The sequence below is a fragment of the Sus scrofa genome, chromosome 14, assembly GCF_054392235.1.
Source record: "Sus scrofa isolate SSC_HxYL_T2T_F1_AM1 chromosome 14, Sscrofa_HxYL_maternal_Yorkshire_Landrace_v2.0, whole genome shotgun sequence".
Classification (NCBI taxonomy): Eukaryota; Metazoa; Chordata; class Mammalia; order Artiodactyla; family Suidae; genus Sus; species Sus scrofa.
Window position 1 is genome coordinate 10188626 of NC_139396.1, and position 24148 is coordinate 10212773.

Consider the following 24148-nt stretch of genomic DNA (forward strand, 5'->3'; position numbering starts at 1 on the left):
GTAACTGAAAGTGGGTACATCTTAGTTTCATTCACCTATTGCACTCATCCCCTCCACACTCCCCTCTGGTAACCACCTATTTGGACTCTGTATCTATAACTCTGTTTATGTCTGTTCATTTATTTTTCAGGTAGTGTAACTGCACAGTATGTCTTCCTCTGTCTGGCTTATTTCACTTAACATAATACTCTCCAGGTCCATCTATGTTGTCACAAATGTCAAGATTTCCTTTTTGTGGCTAATATTCCATTGTTTATATATATCACATCTTCTCTATCCGGTCATCTGTTGATGGACACTTTGGTTGTATCTATATTTTGGCTATGGTAAATAATGCTGCAGGGAACACAAGGGTACACATCTCTTTCCGAATTAGTGTTTTTTTTTTTTCTTCTGATAAATATCCTGAAGTGGGTTTGCTGGATTATTGTGATAGTTCTATATTTAGTTTTTAAAGGAAACTCCATACTGTTTTCTATAGTTGTTTTACTGATGTACATTCCCACCAAGTGCACAGAGGTTCCCCTTTTTACACATTCTTGCCATTCTAATAGGTATAAGTTGACCTCTTGTTTGCGTTTTCTATTCCCCTACTACCTAATTACTGGTGTTGAGAACTGTTCATGTATCTATTGATTATTGGCATTGGAAAACTGTCTATTCAGGGCTTCCATCCATCTTTTAAATCAGATGACTTATTTTTTGCTATTGAGTAGTATAAGTTCCATTTATTTTGAATATTAACTCATCAGATAGATGGTTTGCAAATATTTTCTCCCATTATGTAGGCTGCCTTTTCATCTTGTCAGTCGTTCCTTTGGCTGTGCAAAAGCTGTTGAGTCCGATATAGTCCCATTTATTTATTTTTAGTTTTGTTGCCTTTGCTTTTGGTGTGCCAAGACCAATGGCAAGGAGCTTACCACCTATATTGTGGTTTCAGGTCTTACTTCAAGTCTTTAATACATTTTGAGTTAAATTTATGTATGGTGTAAGATAGGAGTCTAGTTTCACTTTTTTTGCACAAGGCCATCTGGTCACCCAACACCATTTATTGAAGAGACTGTATGATTTTAGCTCATTTATCATAAATTAATTGACTACATATGGGTGCGTTTAGCTATTTTGTTCCACTGGTATAAGTATGTGTTTTTATGCCAGTACCATATTGATTTGGTTACTAAAGTTTTGTGATAAATTTTGAATTTATGTGAAAAGTGTCATTGGAATCTTGAGATGAGTGGTGTTGAATCTATAAACGGCTTTGGGTGGTATAGAAAAACTTAACAATTTTATTCTTTCTAACCATGAATATGGGATATATTTCCATTTTTTGTGTCATTTTCCATTTCTTTCATCAATGACATATAATTTTCATTACATAGAAATTTCACCCCCTTGGTTAAATTTATTCCAAAGTATTTCACTGTTTTTGATGTTGTTGCAAAGAGGACTATATTCTTTGTATCTTTTTCAGATATTTGCTTTGTTTGCATATAGAAAAAAAGCTAAGTTCTGTATATTGATTTTGTATCCTGCAACTTCATGTTGATTAGTTTTAACAAGTTTACTTGTTGGAGACCTTAGGATTTTCTATCTACAAGGTCATATCATGTGCAAACAGAGACAATCTTAACTTCCTGTCTAATGCAGATGTTTTTATTTCTTTTTTTATGCTTAATTGCTCTGGCGAGGATTTCTAGTACTATGTTAAATAGGAATGATAGGAGTGAGCATCCTTGTCCTGTTTCCAATCTTAGAGGAAGAACTGTAAACTTTCACCATTGAGGATGTTAGCTGAGGGCTTTTCATATACTGTCTTTATTACTTCTATACTCAGTTTGTGGAGAGTTTGTTTGGTCTTTTTAGGGCCACATCTGTGGCATATGAAAGTTCCCAGGCTAGGGGTCAAACTGGAGCTGTGGCTGCCAGCATACACCACAGCCACAGCAATGCAGGATCCGAGCTGCATCTGTGACCTACACCACAGCTCATGGCAACACCAGATACTTAGCCTACTGAGCAAGGCCAGGGATTGAACTGGCATCCTCATGGATACTACTCAGGTTCATTACCACTGAGCCACAATAGGAACTCTGAAAAATAATATTTTTTAAAAAGAACAAACTACATCCAAAGTTAGCAGAGGGAAGGTACTAACAAAAATCAGAGCAGAATTAGGTAAAGTAGAGACCAGAACAACAACAGAAAAGAATTCAACAGCATATTAAAAGGAACATACACTGGGAGTTCCCATCATGGCTCAGTGGAAACAAATCCAACTAGAAGCCATGAGGTTGCAAGTTTGATCCCTGGCCTCGCTCATTGGTTTAAGGATCCATCATTGTCATGAGCTGTGGTGTAGGTCACAGACATGGCTTGGATCTGGCATTGCTGTGGCTGTGGCTGTCAGCTCTAGCTCTGATTAGCCTGGGTATCTCCATATGTCATGGGTGTGGCCATAAAAAGCACAAAAAAAAAAGGATCATACACCATGATCACACGGGATTTACCCCTGGGATGCAAGGTGGTTCACTATATGCAAATAAATAGATACAATACACCACACTAATAGAATGAAAGCTAAAAGTCCAATAATCATTGCACTAAGTGGGGGAAAAGCAACATCCTTTAACTGTAGCTACTATACTTTCATGACCACTACTCTCTCATGGCCATACACACACACATGAATATTCCTAATCTTTAAATATATACAGACCCCCAAACACTATTCATCATCCTTGAATTTCCAGAATACAACATTACCACTACAAGCCCCAAATATTTCCAAACATGAAAATCCCAGCATCCTGGGAAACCACTGTGAACGTTTCCAACAGCCCCAAACCCCATGAATTCATACATGCACTGACGGACATACCCATAAACCAGTACATACACCTGGACACAAGGACAATTCTCCAATGTATCATATATGAATACACATAAAACCCCTTGAAAGTCCCAAAGGACACATCTCAAACCTCCACACCCCTAAATATTCACATAGAACCATACCACATACCTCCAGTACAAATACAATTCTGCCACTCTTCTGCGTACACATAACTCCATTACTACATTAATGCAAAAAAAATTTGCAGGTACAAAAATAACCTCCTAATGAAAAATGCAAATAGATACCATAGAAAATATTCATCCAATCTGCTATGCTCCTTGAATACACACAGAAACTCAACAAACATGTTTCTCACCACAAGCCCCAAATATACCCACAATTACCCAGCACACTACATATATGGAAACATACCACTATGTACCCTCAAATGCACATAAAGCTTCACGTTGCCTATATATACATAATCCCACATTCCTAAATAATTACAATGAAATAACTCCAGTCATCTTCCAAAATACAAATTCATAATAACCTCACACCACACAACCCACACAATCCATTCATCTGCACATATACAGCATATCACCAGTCCCATAAAATAGTCATAGACCTACCCTCACACACCCCATACCACAAAATTCCTGAAAAACCACCATAAGAAACACATGCACTAATACACAATTCCCAGAGTTCCCATTGTGGCACAGTGATGAAAAGATCTTCAACATCACTCATCACTAGAGAAATGCAAATCAAAACCTCTATGTGGTATCACCTTACACCAGCCAAAATGGCCATCATCAAAAAGTCTACAAACAATAAGTGCTGGAGAGGGTGTGGAGAAAAAGGAACCCTAGTACACTGTTGGTGGGATTGTAAATTGGTGCAACCACTGTGGAAAACAGGTTGGAGATTCCTCAGAAAATTAAAAATAGAATTACCATTTGGTCTAGCAATCCCACTCCTGGGCATCTATCTAGAGAAAACCATGACTCGCAAAGACACATGTACACCAATGTTCATCGCAGCACTCTTTCCAATAGCCAAGACACGGAAACAACCTAAATGTCCATCGATAGAGGAGTGGATCAAGAAGAAGTGGTACATATACACAATGGAACATTACTCAGCCGTTAAAAGGAACTAAATACCATGGCCATCTGTATGTCTTCTTTGGAGAACTGTCTGTTTAGATCTTCTGCCCATTTTTTGATGGGGTTGTTTGTTTGTTTGTTTGTTTGTTTGTTTTGGTATGGAGCTGCAGAAAGTGTTTATACATTTTGGAGATGAAGCCCTTGTCAATCGAGTCACTTCCCAAGATTTTCTCCCATTGTGTGGGTTGTCTTTAAGTTTTGTTTAGGGTTTCCTTCGCTGTGTATAAAATTCTAAATTTCATTTAGTCCCATTTGTTTCTTTTTGCTTTTACTGTCATTGCTCTAAGAGGTGGATCTGAGAAGATGTTGCTCTTGTTTATGTCAGAGAGTCTTTGGCCTAGTTTTATGGTGTCTGGTCTTCTATCTAGGTCTTGAATCCATTGGGAGTTTATTTTTGTGTATGGTGTTAGGGAGTGTTCTAATTTCATTCTTTTCCATGTGGCTGTCCAGTTTTCCCAGCACCACTTATTGAACAGGCTGTCTTTTCTCCATTGGGTATTCTTGCCTCCTTTGTCATTGATTAGTTGGCTGTAGGTGCATGGGTTGAATTCTGGGCTTTGTATCCTTGTTCCACTGATCTATTTCTGTCTTTGTGCCAGTACCATATGGTTTTGATGATTGTTGCTTTGTAGTAGAGTCTGAAGTCCGGGAGCCTGATTCCTCCAGCTCCATTTTTCTTTTTCAGGATATCTTTGGCTATTCTGGGTCTTTTGTGCTTCCAAACAATCTTTAAAATATTTTGTTTGAGTTCTGTGAAAAATGTCCTTGGTAATTTGATAGGGATTGCATTGAATCTGTAGATTGCTTTGGGTAGTATAGTCATTTTGATAATTTTTTTTTTGTCTTTTGTTGTTGTTGCTATTTCGTGGGCCACTCCCACGGCATATGGAGGTTCCCAGGCTAGGGGTTGAATCAGAGCTGTAGCCACCGGCCTACGCCAGAGCCACAGCAATGTGGGATCTGAGCCGCGTCTGCAACCTACAGAACAGTTCACGGCAACGCCGGATCGTTAACCCACTGAGCAAGGCCAGGGAGCAAACCTGCAACCTCATAGTTCCTAGTTGGATTCATTAACCACTGTGCTATGTTGGGAATGCCCTCATTTTGATAATATTGACTCTTCCAATCCAAGAACATGGTACGACTTTCCATCTATTTGTGTCATCTTTGATTTCTTTCATCAGTGTCTTATAGTTTTCAGAGTACAGGACTATTGTCTCTTTAGGTAGGTTTACTCCTAGGTATTTTATTCTTTTGGCTGTGATGGTAAATGGGATTGTTTCCCTAATTTCTCTTTCTACTCTTTCATTATTAGTGTATAGCAATGCCGTTGATTTCTGTGTATTAATTTTGTATGCTGCGACTTTGTCAAATTCATGGATGAGCTCCAACAGTTTTCTGGTAGAGTCTTTAGGATTCTCTAGGTATAGTATCATGTCATCTGCAAATAGCGATAGTTTTACTTCTTCCTTTCCAATTTGGATTCCTTTTATTTTTATTTTTTTCCCTGATTGCTGTGGCTAGGACTTCCAAAACTATGTTGTTTGGCCTGGGGCTTCTCAGCACTGATGTGTGGGGCCAGATTTTCTCAAAATGGCCACTTGCAGAGAAAGGCAGCTGCTGATGAACATTCCTGAGAGCTTTGCTTCCAATGCCCTTCCCCCACAATGAACCACATTCAACCCTGTTTTCCCAGGAGGTCCTCCAAGAACTGCAGTCATGTTTGACCCAGATTACTATAGAGACTTTGCTTTGCCCTGGGACCCAGTGCATGAGAAAGTCTGGGTGTGCCTTTTAAGAATGGGGTCTCCATTTCCCCCAGTCCCATGGAGCTCCTGTGCACAAGCCCCCTGGCCTTCAATGCCAGATGCTCCAGGGGCTCTTTCTCCCAGTGCCAGATCCCCAGGCATGGGAGTTTGATGTGGGGCTCAGAACTCTCACTCTTGTAGGTGAGTCTCTGTGAACCAGTTACTTTCCTGTCTGTGGATCTTCCCACCGGGAGGTATGGGGTTGCATATATCCTGTAATCAACCCACCACCTCTTGATGTGTCCTCCTCTTTGTCTTCTGGAATAGGATATCTTTTTGAAAGTTTCTGGTCCATTTGGTTGAAAATTGCTCAGCATTTGGTTGTAAATTTGTTGTTTTTTAGGAGAGAAATTGATCTCCAGTCCTTCTATTCAGCCATCTTATTTCTGTCTCCTACCCAGTTGATTCTTACCTAATGCATTTCTTGATTGTTATTGAACTTTTGCATCACTTGCCAATCTATGCTAGGATATCTGTTTTTGTTTTTGTTTTTTCGTGGCATGGCCAGTCCAAAGCATGTCTATGGCCAGAGAATGAACAGCCTGTCACAACTGTAACCAAAGCTACAGTAGTGACAACCATGGACCCTTAACAAGCTGAGCCAGGAGGAAACTCCAATTCTGTCATTTCTTGAGAGTATTAGACTACAAATCAATGCTTATTGTTAGATTCAGCAAAGTTGCCCCCATCACTGACAATAATATGCAGTTTGAACATGTGTTGATTGACATTTTTATGTTAAAATGGAAGACACTGGTGAAACTATGAGGATGTACAATAGATCTTTATTCATTTTCCACTAAATTTCCAGTGTCCTGAGCTATTTCTTGTGAACTGGGTGAGCATTCTCAAACTGGAAAACCTTCCTTCTAGCTTTCATACGCTTTAGAATGCAAACACTAGACTGGCACCCGTTTAATTGTTCACACATTTTATTCACCTGCCTCATGGTAGGCCCGGAAATCACTGAAGCCTTCATGCAACCTGCTCCACAGTGGTGCCAACAACCCTGGTGTAAACACTGCAGGGACACCGAGCTCCAGTTGGTGGCGGTGGGGGAGGGGCACAGGGCGGTGGTGAACTCACTTGGACAAGGCCACAAATAACCCACAGAGTGACTCAGAGTGCACAGCAGGACGCCCAAGAGGTGAAAAGTCCGTTTTCCTTACTCCTGCTTTCAAATAATTGATTTTAAATGCTGCCATGATTGGCCCCGCCCCCAGCCGGAATGACCGTTGGAACCCCACCCTCCACGCTGGCACAGGTGTTACTGGCTTCCCAAGCGGTCAGGCCTCAACAGATGCTCTGAGCAGTTGGAGGACAGTGGTGTGCATGCGGGGAGCCTCGCCCCTAGTGGGTGTGCGCATGCGTGCAGGGGTGGGGCCTTGCAGAGCTGTCCTTGGAGGTTGCTATGAGAGTAAAGCAACGGAGGATTGGGATCCCCTGGGAAGATTTTATGGCAAGGTCTTCTCAGAACTTTTGTGGTCCTCTCTTCTTAAAACTAGGGGTTGTGAGATGAGCCCCTGGGATTTTAAAATTGCAAACGTGAAATCCATTCATTTAGATATGACCCTTGTGAAAGAGTTTTGGAGAGCACCAGCCTAAGCACAGTATCTTCAAACTGGGGCAAGTGCTTTCACGCCCTTTGGGCTGCACTTTCTTGGGTTTCCTTAGTTTTTTTCTCCCCAGAAATAGTAGATGCTTTTTCCTAGCAAGCCTGATAGTTCCATTAAAGAACAATTCTAGTGAAGAATTTTAGACCTGAGAAACACTCTAAGAGCTACTGTCTCTTGGCTCCTCCATTCCTAGAATTTTTCTAAATGAATTGATTCTGCTATAATGTTTTTACTTAGTGAGTTTTTTTTAAATACGTGGGGGTTCTTCAATAGATGTGGATTCATAGATGTTGCCTTTGCAGTGTTTTTGTTGTAACTTTGAGCAAGTTTTGACAGTTTGGGTCAATTCCAGTTGACATAGCATTCCCAAATTTTATTCTCCCCTCCTACTTTTCAGGAATATATTACACAATTTCAGTTGGAAAAAAAAATGGTAGTGGAATCAACGTACTGACTTGAGTTTTTTATACTTGCCAAAGAAATTTCAATCATCAGATTCTTTCACTGGTCATTCATTTCTACTGCATAGAATACCTCTGAAGATCCCTCACATCTAACACCACCAAAGGCTCTAAGCTCAGAGACTGAACATTCTACAAGACACAAACATTGTATCTCACCATACCGCTAATATTCCATGCTTGTGTAGAATATCATGTGTTTTCGGAGGTCTGTGATCCATATACAGATTTTTTTTTCACAGCAGTCAATACCACACCCCCAGTTTCTTGCAGGAATAGTCAGACATCATTGTCCAAAGGAGTTTTATCTATGCCCTTCTGTTGTCTGTCTCCCCAAGTTACATCTGGACTAATTTGATTATATTTGTGGTCTAGGATTTTGATATAGCACAAAAGTGATTGTAGAATTGGAACTGGATAATTTTTCACAAGTTTTTGCAGGTTTTTATGTCAGTAGTCCAGAGAAGACTCATTGAAATTCTGTGTCAGAGCCATGAGTGAGAATCGTTTATTAACTACTGACTGACTAGACAAGAGGAGGAAGCAACAAGGAAACCTGCCTTTCTGGAGTGCCAGGGTACATTATCTTGCCACACTATTCCCCTAATATGAAGCTATTGGTTAATAATTTAAAGTTTTCCATGATAAATGCTCAAGTCATGAGAAATGTCTCCAAACTGTGTATTTTTTCAACACTTAGTTTTTTTTTTTTTTAAAGTTCACCATGATTTGCCTTGAATTGCTCTCACCTCATCTTCTCAGCTAAGGTCAAGGTAGAGTACACAGAATAGTTACCAAAGAGAATGAAAGAGAGAAGTGTTGCAGTTCTCATTGTGGCTCAGAAGTTACGAACCTGACTAGTATCCACGAAGACTTGGGTTCAATCCCTGGCCTCTCTCAGTGGGTTAAGGATCCAGTGTTGCCCCAAGCTATGGTGTAGATCGCAGATGTGGCTTAGATCCAGCATTGTTTTGCTGTGCCTGTGGCATGGGCCAGCATCTGCAGCTCCAATGATTCAACCCTTAGCCTGGGAACTTCCATATGCTTAGGTTGCAGCCCTAAAAGAAGAGAGAGGGAGGGAGAGAGAGAGAGAGAGAGAGAGAGAGAGAGAAGCTGTAAGAAGACAGTTCTGTACTGCAGACCACTAAATGCCTTGGAAATATTAAAATGGATGAACACTGTGTAAGTCACTCCCTTCAAGTGGCCAAGAAAACACTCTCTGAAAGTACCAAACATATACCATTTTCAAATTTAGAGTTAGAAAAAAAAACCCTTAGAAATCACAAGTAAATTGGTCAGGAGTTTAGAAATGCCTTTCCTACACAACTGTTAGAAAGAAGAGGAAAGAACCTGGGCCTGGCTTCAAAATTCAATGTCTTTCTTCAATAGCCACCATTTTGCATGCAACTTTTTTTTTTTTTTTTTTGCAAGGAGCAAGAAACATTTAGCAGACAGTAAAGCTTGAAATTCAAGAGATTTGCTTGCAATCCTCTGAAGTCTTCACCTCTCATCTCCCTTGACCAATTTCCTACCAATCTTCTTCTATGAAACACAAATACTCTTTCATTTTGACACATAAACCCAGTGCTGAATGATAGCTCTTCCAAATCCCATATCATCAAAAGAGGCTGAAGGTGTGTGTGTGTGTGTTTGTGTGTGTGTGTGTGTGTGTGTGTGTGTGTGTGTGTGCAACTAGGGTGTCTTCTATTGGAGCCAAGTGGCACATTCAAGAATCTTTAATCCAGTTAAGGATTCTTACAATGAGTAATTAACAATTTAGTTTACTGTGCTATACTTTTTTTTGAAGAGTTGCCAGATAAAGTACGAGATCTAAGTTTAATAATAAATTTCAGATAAAAATGAAAAAATGTTCAGTAAAACTATGTCCAAAATATTGAATGGGAAATGATTATACTAAAACACAACATATTGTTTACCTGAAGTTCTAATTCATTTGGGTACTTACTATTTTAATTAAATACACCTGACCATCTTATTCTTTCCAAAACTTTTGATTTTAAGTGGTGTAGAAATTCTTGTTCTGGAAGTCTACTCCCATCTAGAAAGGAATCTTGTTAATGTAAGAAGAGAGTCATTGTAAACATCTGCAAATGTATTGAAAATATATTAAGTTTTAATCAGAGAAAACCCTGCATTTTAAAAAATGCAAATATATTGCATTCTAAATTCTTTGCATAACACATCTATGGAAGGATTTAAGTAAACACTAGTTCCCTGTGGGAAAGAGGACTGGGTGGACAGGGGAAAGAGGTGGGAGGACGCATGACTCAACACTGCATATTCCATTTTGCACAATTGGATTGTGATCCATGAGAAGGTATTATTAGTTTAAAATATTAAATTATTTACAGGGAAAAAGTTAAATATTTAACAATAATAATTTCTGGTCTTGGACCTGTGGGCTGCACAACCACGTTTTTGATGCACTGGGGCTCTCCAGAACAAAGGAATATTAGGCTGGTGCTGCTGGATATTGGTTGGAGCACAAGGACTTCTTCATTAGGAATTATATACCTACAGCTATGCACATATTGGATCTGCTGAGACAATCCTAATTTCAAATACTTTGTTCCATGGCACCATTACTACAGAAGTGTTTATCAGATGATAAATTGTGAATTTTGTTCAGAAAGTCTAGCCTCTGTTGAAGTAAGTTAAGAGCCAGATAGGAAGCAGAGTGGGTTGAGGGACAAAAAATTGGGTTGATGGATAAAGAAGTGAAAGGAAACATCAAGTCAAACCTTGGTGTTTGACTCTGAAAACCAATTCATAGATTGCCTGAAGAGGCACTCAACAATTTATGAGTGATTTTTTTTCTATTTCTTTAATTTTGTATCTATATGAGTGATAGATGTTCACTAAATTTATTGTGATGATCATTTTATGATTGTATGTAAGTGAAATCATTAAGCTCTATGCCTTAAACTTTAAAAAAAACTGAAAAAAAGAGAGCTAATGGATTGAGTTAAATTTTTTTTTTTTGTCTTTTGTTCTTGTTGTTGTTGTTGCTATTTCTTGGGCCACTCCCGCCGCATATGGAGGTTTCCAGGCTAGGGATTGAATCGGAGCTGTAGCCACTGGCCTACGCCAGAGCCACAGCAACGCAGGATCTGAGCCGCCTCTGCGACCTACACCACAGCTCACAGCAACGCTGGATCGTTAACCCACTGAGCAAGGGCAGGGACTGAACCCGCAACCTCATGGTTCTAGTCGGATTCGTCAACCACTGCGCCATGACGGGAACTCCGGATTGAGTTAATATGAATGTATCAATATTGGCTCACTAGTTGTGACAAATGTGCCGTAACAATATAAGATCTTAACAAGAGGGGAAATTGGGTAGGGGGATACGCAAAGTCTCTGTATTATTTTGCAACTTACTCATACATCTAAAACTCTCCCAAAATAGAAGATTGATTTAAATACAAACATAAACAAATGAGTGAAGAAAAATGTACTGGAAATCATTGAAACGTCGCTTGTGATACGGGAACTTCATGGTATAGAAATAATTTTTCAGTGGAGTTATTTTAAAAGTTAATAGGGGAGTTCCTGGTGTGGCTCAGTGGTTAATGAATCCCACTGGGAATCATGAGGCTGCGGGTTCCATCCTTGGCCTTGCTCAGTGGGTTAAGGACCCGGTGTCACGTGAGCCGTGGTGTAGGTGGCAGATGCGGCTCGGATCCCGCGTTGCTGTGGCTCTGGTGTAGGCCAGCGGCTACAGGTCCAATTGGACCCCTAGCCTGGGAACCTCCATATGCCAGGGGAGCGGCCCTAGAAATGGCGAAAAGACAAAAAAAATAAAGTTAATAGGAAGGTTACCTGGGATCAAGGCTGGGTTGGGGCGGGGTCAAGGCGTGCTGGGGGCGGGGTCAAAGCCTTGGCCGGGGCGGGGGCAGGGTCTAGGCCTAGGGCTGAGTCAGGCCAGGTTCAGGCCCAGGTCCACAACACTGACAATGGTCTCAGAGGCGAGGCTTCGGCAAGTAGGAGGCCAGCCTGCCGCCCTCCTCTGGCTGCAGCTGGTGCTGCTGCCACCATGGTCGCCCACCACCACCCTAAACCTGCGAGGGTCCTGGGCCAACCCCGGCCCAGCTCCTGCAGCCGTGCGAGCGGTGGAGGGTGGGCCTCTGACTCCGGAAGCACAGCCATTGGCCTGGGCAGCCACAGGTGCGTGGGGGCCTCTGTGTGGGGTTGAGAAGGTGGGCCTGCAGGGCCTGAGGGGGCTTGACTGTGACCAGGGCTTGGTGCCCAGGGTCACTGAACCTCTTCTTTTGTTTGCGGTCAGGTCCATCTAACCAGGCAGCCCAGAGACCACCTTAACACAGGTGGGTCACAGGACCCCTACTGAGGGGCCTCTGGGATGGAAACTGCCCCAGGACCCTTGTGGGGCTGTGCAAGTGGGCACTGGCAGGGTCCGGCCTGAGGCTGGGTGGAGGAAAGCCCAGGACTGCTGAGTGAGGAGCCCTGAGTCCCTGGGGCCCAGGCCCTAGAGCAGGATGCCTGCTCTAGGGGCCCTGGCCTCACCCCTGCCCTCAGGTGTGGGTCCTAGAACCATGGCTGTCTTCATTAGCCCACTCCCTCTTATTTATTTAATTTTTTGGCCACTGCATAGAGTGTTTTTTAATCAATTAATTTATTTTTTCCGCTGCTGGCTGAGGCTTAATGTGGGATTCCCAGTTCCTGGACCAGGCATTGAACCCTGGCGGTAGTGGTGAAAGCACCAAGTCCTAACCACTAGACCACCAGGGAACGCCCACCCCTCTTATTTATAAATGGAGAATCCTGAGTCAGAGGCAGGGAGTGACTTTCCCCAGGTTGATGCTGAAACTCAGTCTCTGTGGACATGCTCTGAATTGAATCTCAGAGACAGAGTTGTGGGTGAAGTAGAAAAGAACAGCTTTATTGCTTTGCCAGGCAGAGGGGGCCACAGTGGGGTAACAGCCTCAAGGCTGTGTGCCCCCACCTCGAGGGGTGAGTGAGGTTCAAAGAGCAGGGCTTGATCAGCTTGTAGACTTTCTTCGGATTGGTGAGTGGTGAGGTACTTGGGAGTCAACCTCATCCACCTTCTGGTTCCACCTTGTTTGGGTCTATGTGCTTGTGTGCAGCATATAGGTAACTTCTTCCACCTGGTGGGGTTTCAGTATCTGCAAAACATTTCCAAGGACATTGCTCAGAATATTATCTATAGTCCTTGAGGAGGAGCTAAATATTCTTACTCTGTTTAATCGTTAAAATATTATTTTGCTTTGCTTGACTATTTTCCTTTCTTCCTGCACTTTTCCACTTCTCCAGGTAAATGTACTCTGTGACTAAAGTTTTCTACAGACAAAAGGCAGTCAGAGGACATGGGTGGGGGTCTATTAGGGGAGGCCTCATGGGGTCCTGCTAAGTTCCATGGTCACACATCACCCCAGACTCCTGCCTGCAGATCTGCTTCTCTAAGATACTGGGGCAAAGTGGAAGGGCACCGGCCCTTAGAAGCTATGATTTGAGTGTATATTGTTGGCAACTTCGGAGACCTTGAGTTGTTGAGGTGTGTTAGTTCAGGGAAATAAGGCCTGGCACATGGCCAGCCTTTGGCAGACTCCCTCAGTGATGTCCAGCTCAGCAGATATGCTGCCATGAGCTGTTGCCACCTTTGGTCACCCTTGGCATCTCACCACAGCCCTGGGCCTTCATGCTCAGAAAGCCTGCTCCATTGTGCTCTGCTGTCAAATTCTCAGTGGCAGCTGGTAAAGGCAGAGTCCAGGCAGCCATGTCCTTTTGGCCAGGCCACTGGACACTTGGCCTTGGTTTTCCCATCTGTGAAGTGGAGGGGGCCTCCCTGGTAGTGGCATTTGGGGTCTCACCCATGTCTCTATTGTAGGTGGCAGGGGAGTCTCCACAGCGTGCGGGAAACCCAAGGTGATGTGGCGGATCTCTGGTGGTCAGGATGTGGTGGCTGGCCAGTGGCCATGGCAGGCCAGCCTGATGTACCAGGGCTTGCATGTCTGTGGAGCTGTCCTCATCAACTCCCGCTGGCTGGTTTCTGCTGCCCACTGCTTTCTCAAGTGAGTCCTCTTTCCTAGGGTGCCAGCAGAGGCACTGGCAGGGGAGGAGTGAGGGTGTCCCACCCCAGCTCCTCTGGGCTTTCCTCTGGGGCTGTCTGTGGCCCAGAGGTCCATGTCATTCCTGCCTTTGACCTGTGTACCTTCTACCTGGACTGTCCTCCTGGCTCCCTTTCCCAGACCCTCCCCAGACTCTGCCCTCAGCCCCTGGGCCTGTCTCCCAACACAGATGTGCCCCAGAAGAGTAGCAGTGTCCATTCTGGCTGCCATGCAGTGTGGACCAATCTCAGATCACAGTTTCTCAAGGTCCCCACATTTCCAGGTTTCTGAGTCTAGGCAGGGACATGGGACCTCATGTCTGGTGAGCAGCTAAATGGCTCTACTTTTTACTCTTGCAAAACTGTGTGCCCAGGAGGAATCATGGTCACTAGTGTGCATGTGGGAGATGTGGTGCCAGGCTATGCAGGTGGGAGATGGGGCACCCTGGGAGAGTGATGTGGCTGCTCAGGAGTCTTACACACCTGGCCCTCCTGGGTCTGCTCAGTGCCCAGCTTGTGAACAGATGAGGAGGCATCCCCAGGGAGTTGGAACATCACAGCCCAGGTCTGGGAGCTGGAGCTTTGGGAGCTCAGAATCTGATCAGCACCTACTCTACGGGAGCAGCTGTGTTCAGGGCAAATGCAAGTTTCTGTTTCCTACACTCAGTTGCTCCTTTACCTTACAGATCTTTGGCAAGTGCTTCTAACTGAGTGGAGAAACAGCTATTGGGCAGGAAGGTGGTTAAAGAAGGGAGGGGTCAGGAAAATTGTGGGGCCATAAGGTGGGTTGTAGGAGCCTTGGGAAGGTAAAAGTAGAGCTGGGATCAATCCAGAACATCTCCTGTAAACACTCCAAGGGCCTTCATTTGATGAGCCCACCAAAGACCTTTCCAGCACAAGGATTCAATGCTCCTCTGATTCTTGGATATGGTGGAGAAACCATATGTCTGAGGTTGTAAGTAGAATATCAGTCTCAAGAAAGAAGTGCTCCTGAACTTTAGGAATGCAGAGACCAAGGCTGGCATCATGGGGGGTGCAGGGGTCCAGGTGGATGTCAGCAGTTAGATGAATATGCAGGGGAAGAGACCTAGCCCACACTCAGGGATGATGGTGACAGCATGCTCTTCCTCCTCCAGAAAATCCCATGCTCCAGAGAACTACCGGGTCCTGTTAGGAAGCACGCAGCTGTTTGAACACACTCAGCACACCCTGGAGATGCCCGTGAGCCAGATTGTCATGCACCCAGACTTTGAGAAGCTTCATCCCTTCGGAAGTGACATAGCCATGTTGCAGCTGCTCTTTCCTGTGAACTTCACTTCCTACATCATCCCTGCCTGCCTCCCAGCCCCTGGCTTGGAGCTGCTTAATAATGCATCCTGCTGGATAACTGGCTGGGGGATGCTCAACGAGGAAAGTGAGGGGGTAGGGGAGAGGCTGGGGTGGGAGGGCAGATAAGGGGGAAGTGAGGAGGAGGAAGAAGGGAAGGAGGACAGAGGAGGGGAGGAGGGAAGTAGGGGTGCCCAGGCAAAACAATGGCTGGACCTTGGTCCACTGTGCCTCATTTCCAGAGGACTGGACCATTCTGGTTCTAGTTCTGAAAGTGTGTGATTCTAAAATTCAGTGTTCCCTAAGTGCAAAGCTCTGAAAATCTGGGAATCTTTGACTGTTGGATGTTAAGAACTCAGGTTCTTGGAACCTGTCAGCTTCTTGATTTCAAGGCTTTAATCAACTATAGATCAAAGATGACTTGATTCAACTCAGAGGTCCTGCTTGGGGCCTGGCCCCTTCTAGGCCATGGAGGAACCAAGATTTCCCATTGGAGGCACTTAGGAAAAATGGAAAGAAAACATATTTATGACTTCTGACCTGTGAGCCTCCAAGGTCAAGTTAGAATGACTACAACTTAAGAGTGTTTCACTCTTTGAACCTCACTTTGCTCTTCTCCCAACCCAGGTCAACTGTCTACTTTGTGGGTTTATTAGGTGAAATGAGTAACACAGAAAAAGTTTGTGTTTTTCTAAGATTGAAAGGGAAGAAATGAAGGCAAAAACTCATGAGTAAGAGTGTTTATTAAAGAAAAGAGTGTTTATGGTTGGGCACAAGCTTATGTGGCAGAATTAGGGGGAAAAGAATGTGTATTTGCAATTATTTGTAAGGTTGTAATTTGGTAGGTGTTTCTCAGGATAGGAGGTCAGATTTTGATAAGACCCTGTCTTCACTGGGTGGGATGTGCCAGCATTGCTGGCCCTTCTCAATAGTGTATCAGTAACAATCCCCAACCACAGGTCAGATAACCAGGTCCCCAGCATTGTCTCACACACACACACACACACACACACACACACACACAGTCTGTTTCTTCCTTGAGGACAGGGACTCTGTCTTTCTTGTTTTAATATCCCAGCCTATGCCCCAGGGCCTGGCAGCAGGGTAGGTGGCAATGCCTCCACCCTGGTCCTGTAGACCACCCGTTCTTGCATGGACCTCCAGACTGGTCTGCTAGCTCCCACCCTGTGTGCCCTACTTTAGTCTCCACACAACTGCCTGAGTGTTTGCTTTGAAGCAGGTGTTGTGCCAGTTCCCTGCTCTTTATCCTCAGTGCCTTCTCATTTATGCTTAGAAAACTGTCCAAATGTCCTACCTTGGCTCTCAGGCCCTGTGCAATGTTGGCCCCCATTCCTCTGTGCTCAGCTCCCACTGCACCCTCACCCACGCCATCCCAGCCACCAGGCCCCTTCCTGCCTTGAATATTCTGAGGCTGTCCCCACCTCAGGACCTTTACCTTGGCTGTTTCCCCAGCCTCACAGGCTCTCCCTGCTAATCTGGGTGACTCATTTCTTTGATATACAACTCAGCTCCTCCTCTGAAGAGTTTTCCTTGATGTGAAACCTAAAACAGGCAATGCATAATGACACATTTCCCTGTTGTATTTCCTTACCACACTTCTCAGAGCTAAATGATCCTACTTATTTACTCCACTTACCCTGGTTCCCCAACTAAAAATGTTCCCCTCTATCACTAGTGTCTAAACAATAGCTAACCTGAAGACAGATGAATAAATGAGTGATTGAATGAGAGGATGGATGGGGGATGGATAGGAGGGAAGATGAGTGCATGGAGGGGAAGATGGTTGAGTGGGTGGGAAGAGGGATGGAGAGAGTGGATATATTGATTGATGGAGGGAGAATGGGGAGATAGATCCAAAGATGGATAGGCCAGCAGATAGATGGAAGGGTGAGTGGATGAATGGGGCATGAGACAAGATGGGTAGATGATGGATGGAGGAATTAGTGGAGGGAAGGAAAGGTAATGACTGACAAATGGAAGTGGAAAGGATGGTTTGTGAGAGGGTAGGTGGGTTGGTGAATGGTTGCTAAGCATCAGTGATTGGCATGCATTGCTAGGATTTGCCTTTTTTCTTTATGGACTACAAGTGGTGTGGTCTATTGCTATGAGAGAGGTGGTGGGAATAGGATGAGTTTGGAAAAGTTTGAGAAACAGGGGAGGCCTTATTAGGCATAGGTAGAAGACTGATAGAGAGCTGAAAGCTCAGCTTTGCTGAGAAAACCCTATGATGCAGGGGTGGTGGTGAGCAGTAAGGCAGAAGAGCCTGTAGCTAAGCTCTAGCAAACTTCACTGACTTCCTTCTTATCCTCACAGCGCCTCTGCCCACACCCTTCCATCTCCAGGAGGCTAAGGTGGACCTCATTGAGAACCAGTTCTGTAATCTGGTATATGGACACAGGCTCAGCAAGAACTTCTCCGTGTATGAGGAGATGCTGTGTGTTGGGGACTTCTCTACAGGAAAGGCCATCTGCCATGTAAGTGAGGTCATTTCCCTTCTTCCCTGGCCTGTTCTCAGGGCCTCAGTTTCCATGGTGGGAGGCTGTGTTGCCTCCACTCTCTTTGTGGAGACCCCTGGAACCTTCTGTTTCATCCCTCTACCTATGTTCCCAGGCTCTATCTCTTGGTAGTGTCCCCCAGGCTAGCCCCTTCCTCAGCCCATTGCACAGGAGGACATCTACTACTGGCAGGACACTCCAGCAGCATCTATTCTGGAGGCATATTTTAAAACCTTTATTGAAATATACATACAGAAGAAGGCATTCATACTCTTTCCCTACGTGTGTAGTTGGATGAACTTTCACAGTGCTACACCCCAGGTGGCCAACACTCCTCTCCTCTTCTTGTCACCAACACTCAATGGAAACTCTCATCTTCACCTTAACACTTTATATTAGATTCTGAATTTTCCATAAGTAGAACTTATTTCCAGTTGTCAGATTTTCACGTCTTAACATTATGTTTGTGAGGTCCATCCACACTGTCACACGTAGGTATAGTTTGTTCAGCCTCATTGCCCTGCAAGACACTATCGTGTGAATTGAATTCTATGGTCAGTTCTGCTCTCGATGGATATTTTAGTAGCTTCCAGGTTTTTCATTTCATTTCACTTCCAGAGGTTTTCTATTTGATTTCACAGAAGCCGCTGAGGAGAACTGTTAGATTAAAAGCTATCTGCATGTTCAGCTTTGGCAGATGTTACCAAACATCTCCGGAGGGGTTGCACCAGTTCCACACATTCCAGCAGTGGCTGAGAGTTTACAAGCTCACCAACACTTGGCACTTTCCATCCTTCCTAATGGTGATGATTTATGTGGTTTGCATTTTCCTGATGACGGATGAAATATACTTCCGTACGTTTATTGCTGTTGAATATCTTCTTCCTAATTTACCTTCTGTTTTTTTTCCCCCGTGTCTTTTTCTTTAGGGGCTCTTGGTACATGTGTCTATGATATACATTCCAGACATGAGTGTACTGTTGAATTGTGAAGATGTCTATCCACTCTCTGTAGTGTCCTATTTTAGAAGTGGGCAAACAGGCCCAAAGAGGGAAAGCACTCCCGTAAAATAAGGAGGGCCTGCGTGTTCTGACTCCAAGCTTCACCTGGCTTCCAGGCCATCACCACATCCCCTCAGGGCCCAGCACCCTGAGCTGGCATTGGGTGCCAAGCTCTTACACAGATGGCATCGTGGAGTGGAGGGCAGAGGGTGAGGGTTCTGGAGTTAGAGGCACTGCTCTGCCCTTGGGTGGTCTTTTCACCATCTGAGCTGTGTCCTATTCATGGTGTAGGAGTCTGAGGCCTCCTTCATGGGATTGTTGAAAGGGTGGTGTAGGGGGTTGGATAGTGTCCCCTAAATTTGTATCCATTTGGAATCTCAGAATGTGACCTTCTTTGGAAATAAGTCTTTGCAGCTGTGATTAGTTAAGAATCTTGAGATGTGACCATTGTAAATTTCAAGTGGGCCCTGTACCAATGACTTATGTGAAGAGGGCTAGACACTGAGACACTTGCTTTCAGACTTCCAGCTTCCAGAACCGTGAGAGGATACATTTGCATTGTTTTTATAGTTACCCAGTTTGTGGCACTATGCCTTGGCACCCCAGGAGATGCACACAGGAGGGAGAAGATGACTGGGATTGTGACTTTAGCCTAGCCCATGAGAAGGCCACATGGATAGATATCTTCATGGCAGGCCAGTGAGCTGCTGGTAGAAGGCAGACCCATATTTCTTGGTTCCCAGTTCTTAAACAGTTGTATAGATTTGTAGCTGCCTGGCCTGGTCTGGCCTCCTCACAGAGCCAGCTCCACCCAGAAGTGGAACAAGTGTTCAGCCCCCACCCTGCCCAGTCCACATCCGGCTGTCACCATGGACCTCCCTTACAGCCTTGTCCACCTCCCTTCTCCTGCAGGAATTATGCCAGTGGAGCTCAAGGCCAGAGCCTTGTGTCTGCTCACCTGCTGGATATTCGTAGTGCCCCTCAACCCCACTCTTCCGCTGGTTTCTCTCCTGAGCTGGACACTCGGGAGTCCCAGCAAATGACCCCCCTCCTGCCTCCCCTTTCACCTACCACCGCCTGACTGAGAGATTCCACCTAGATTCATCTTCTGCCATGTCACCTGCTCTGGACCCCACCCTCCAACCTGGGGCTCCCACCTCTCCCCACAAGGGCCCCTCCCTCTGCACAGGGGGTCCAGAAACAGGTCTGAGGAGAGAGAGCCTGCCAAGGCACTCAATGCTCAGACTGTGGGGCAAGACAGACCTGGTTCCATTGACTGGGATTGTGGCCTTAGCTAAGTCTCCTCACCCATGAAATGGAATTGCTCATGGCCTCCACTGAAGAAGGTTCCTATAGAAATGCAGCACTGTGCCTGGCATTCAGTAGGTACTTAACAAGTTTTGGCTTCCAGTCTCCTGACCTGGTTTGCCTCCCTCTCTCTGGATTGTACCTGGCTTAGACCCAACCTCTTGCTGAAGGTGGAATTCACTGCTCCGGCCCTACCCAACACAGACACAGACACACACACACACACATACACACACACACACACACACACACACACATGCATGCATGCACATGCATACACATGCAAGAGTGCACACGCAAGGTTTGCTTTGTATCTACAGTAGTGCAAACTGTAGCTCACGTTTCATGTGATACCTTAGATTTGGGGTTTCTCCCTTCTTCCCTTCCTTTCTTTCTTCCTTCCTTTTCCTTCCTTTCTTTTATTCCTGCCCTACCTGCAGCATATGGAAGTTCCCAGGCTAGGGGTTGAATGGAAGCTGCAGTTTCCAGCCCTTGCCACAGCCACAGCAATGCCAGATCTGAACCACTTCTAGGACCTATGTCACAGCTTGTGGCAATGCCAGACCCTTAACCCACTAGGCAAGGCCAGGGATTGAACCTGCATCCTCATTTGTACTAGTCAGGCTCTTAACCTGCTGAACCACAATGGGAACATCTCTTAATTTTTTAAAGACCTCCAGAGTCCACCTTAAAGAATATAGAAACAATAATGAAAAGTCAGGTAGTGCAGTTAACCTTGGAGGAAATTTATTCGTTTAGTCGCATTACCACCTCTCAAGGGGCGCCCCCTGAGGCTATGAGAGCTGTACCGACATCTGCCCTAGAAAAGTGGATGCAGCAGAACAGATGGTCCCAGAGGAGGCTCTCTCCTGCCTTCTGAGAGCTCTCCAGGGGTCAGGAGGCTATTGGAGCCTGACTCAGAATCCGTCATCATTTCCGCAACTGCATGGGTCCCCTGTGTGAATCCCTGAGGGCTGCAGTGAACAGGGAAAGGCCTTCCACTGGCCTCACACAGCTGGGAGGGGGTCCACCGTGCAGAGGTCTGAGGCCACCCCAGGTGGGGACCACAGAGGGGAAGGGCTGAAGTAATGATGGCACGTTCCCAAGAAGGTGCCTTACTTGGAGCTGCTGTGACAAATCCCCTCCAAGTGAATGGCTAAACCCACGGAAATTTATCTTATATTTCTGGAGGTCAAAAGTCTAACATCAAGGTGTTGGCCAGGTGGGTTCCTTCAGGAGGCTTTCCTAGGGGAGAATGTTTTCTTGGTTTTCACAGCTTTTTAGAGGTCACCCTCATTCCTTGGCTCACAGCATTTCCGTCCTCAAAGTGCAACACCTCTGACTCTGCTTCCGTCACATCTTCTGCTCTGACTCTGACCTCCTGCGTCTCTCTTTCCTTATGAGGATCTTGATTACATTGGACCACCCAGAGAATCCAGGAAAACCTTCTTAGCTCAAGATCCTCAACTCCATCACTGCTGCAGAGTCCCCTTTGCCACATGAGCTAATAGCCACAGGTTCCAGGGGTGAGGATGGGCATCTCTGAGGGGTGTTTTTGGCCAGCCACACCATGTACCCTTCGCTCTCCTTCAACCTGCCACTTCCCCCACCCCGCCCTCTCAGCTGGAGATCTTGCTTGTTTCACTGAGAACCCCAAAAGCAGCCAATCAGACTAGAGTCATTCGTCCTGAAAACCCTACACACCGTCTATCCCAGCGTCTTCCCTCTCTCCTCAGCCTCAAGTTCCATCCCTGCCATGCCCAGAGTCTCTCCTGCTCCATGTCCTCTGACGCCCCTTCCATGCGCACCATCTACTGCTCAGTTTCTTTACCTCCCTTCCCCCAAAGACTCCTCCCAACAGTCCTGAATCTAACCCACTCCACCTAGGAGTGTCCCCAGCTTGCTATCCAAAACCTCAAGGCCACCATCCCCAATAGCTTGTCTCACCAGAACCGCCTGTGGATCTGAGTCCTCCTCTCACTTGGCACTTAAGCAAGTCTCCCTCCTGTTTCCTGGGCCCAGGCACTCACCAGATGCTCTGCTCTATGCCTGGTCCCCTCCCCTCCCACCTCTAAATGCTGGGACCCCAGGACTCCATGCTCAGCCTGCTTCTATCCCTCTGCACTTACCCCATGGTTAATGACAGAAAGGCTCAGATTTGACAGGTCCTATAGGCAGCTTCAAACTATTGTTCCAAATCTGACTGTTCTTACCACCTGGCCCCTCTCCATCAGTAATCTCTCCTGTAGCTGCCTCCCAGCTGGTTCATTCTCCACACAGCGCTGGACTGATCCAGGCACTAGACATGACCTAGACAGTTCTCCATGGGGATCAAATCCTACCCTCTGCCATAGGCCCTGAGACCCCTCGTCCCATATACTTTCCTCACTCCCCACATGTCACTGCTCTTCCTCCCACCCACCTGGCATATCCCTCCTTCCCTGGTCTGCACTTACTCCTCCCAGTGCTCCTGCTTCAGAAAGTTCAGTTGTTTCCCGCTTGGAAACTCTACCTTGTGTTTCCTAGTGCAAGAAGAGTAGCCTTTCACCTCCACTTGATGAAGTGCCCTTCCCTTCCTGTCCTGACCCTCCCATGGCTTGTTTCCACATGTCACATCTGCCAATGGCAGGCTGGTTGGCTTATTGACAAAAGCACCACAAAGGAGGAGACCCTGTGCCCAGGGCAGAGGCTTCCTGGCTGCTTGCTGCACATGTTGGATGGGTAAGTGGAGGAGCAGCAAGCGTGACTAAGGCCCCTGCCCCTCTACCCCCAGCCACAAGGACCAGACCCTCCCTTTGGCTGATGACATGAGGAGATTTCCAACCAGATGGTCCTGCCCTGAGAGCATGAACTCTAGTAAGTCCCAGCAGATTTCTTTCTAACCCCCACTGACTCCCTGAGCAATACAGGTTGCCTCCGCCAGGCCAGGGTATGGGCATCTTCTGAAATTGCTCAACCAAGGTGTTGAAAGTAAACCAAATGACTAAATGAATGAAAAATGAAGAGGGTCCAGGTAAGGGGTGTGCTGGTGCAGCCCAGGGTCTTGCAAGAGCTGAGGTCGGCAGGGGCTTGAGCTGGCCAGCCTCCACACCCAGACCAACTCTCTTGGGCACTGTGGGTGTAGCTGTCCCTTCTCTTCCTTGGACAGTGCCTTGTCAGGGATATCCAGGCTGTCTCTGGGCACAGGGGTCCATATGATCATAGATTGAAACCTGTGATTGTCCTGAGGTCAATCAGGGGCCTCCTAAAACATGATACCATTGCCTCCCTGCATGGCTTAAACAGGCTGGTCTGCTGTGGGATGCTGGTGTTTGGACCTTCCCAGAAGTCCACCTGAGGGATCGTAGATGGCAGAGACTCCTCTGACCTAACTCAGTTGCTCACAGTAACTCCCCTCTCTTTCCTAGGGCGATTCCGGGGGGCCCCTCGTCTGTGACATCCTCAGTTCATGGGTTCTGGCGGGGCTGGCCAGCTGGGGCTTGGACTGCCGACATCCCACCTACCCCAGCATCTTCACCAATGTCAACTACTTCTCCCATTGGATTGACGAGATCCAGAAGTGCACACCCCTCCCTGAGCCCATGGCCCCTCCTCCTCACACCCAGGTTCCATCCCAGTCTCTGCAGGCTGCTGGCTCGCCTGGGCCTGGCACAGCCTTTGTGCCTTCAGAGACCTGGACCCTGCTGCTGTTTGTGCTCCGGGTCCCGTGGCAGGCCTGGTGCTGACCCGCCCAGCTCCTGTGCTCCTGTCTCTGCCTCAGAGTCCAGTCTCTTCTCTGGAAACTGCGGCCCCTCCCCCACCAGCTCCATCAGCTTTCCATGGCCCCATCTTGGCATTTCTGTCCAACAGTGGCCACCCCACAAACCAAGCCTGCAATCCCAAATAAACAAATGAAAGACTCCTCCTGCTCCTGCCTTGGGGCCCTACAGCCCCTCCTGACCTCCATCCGTACCTCTTCCATTGAGGTCCACTGTCTGACTCCCTGGACAAGG

At 46.0% G+C, this 24148-nt stretch overlaps 1 protein-coding gene across 1 annotated transcript; it reads left to right on the plus strand.

Moving 5' to 3' along the window:
- Positions 1-11876: 11876 nt before the first annotated feature.
- On the plus strand, positions 11877-23881 carry LOC146396292 (putative serine protease 47). Its single transcript, XM_084995444.1, has 5 exons — positions 11877-12087; positions 13787-13970; positions 15142-15419; positions 17666-17826; positions 23564-23881. Exons 1-5 carry the CDS (start codon positions 11877-11879, stop codon positions 23879-23881), a joined length of 1152 nt encoding a protein of 383 aa, XP_084851570.1.
- Positions 23882-24148: the final 267 nt, after the last annotated feature.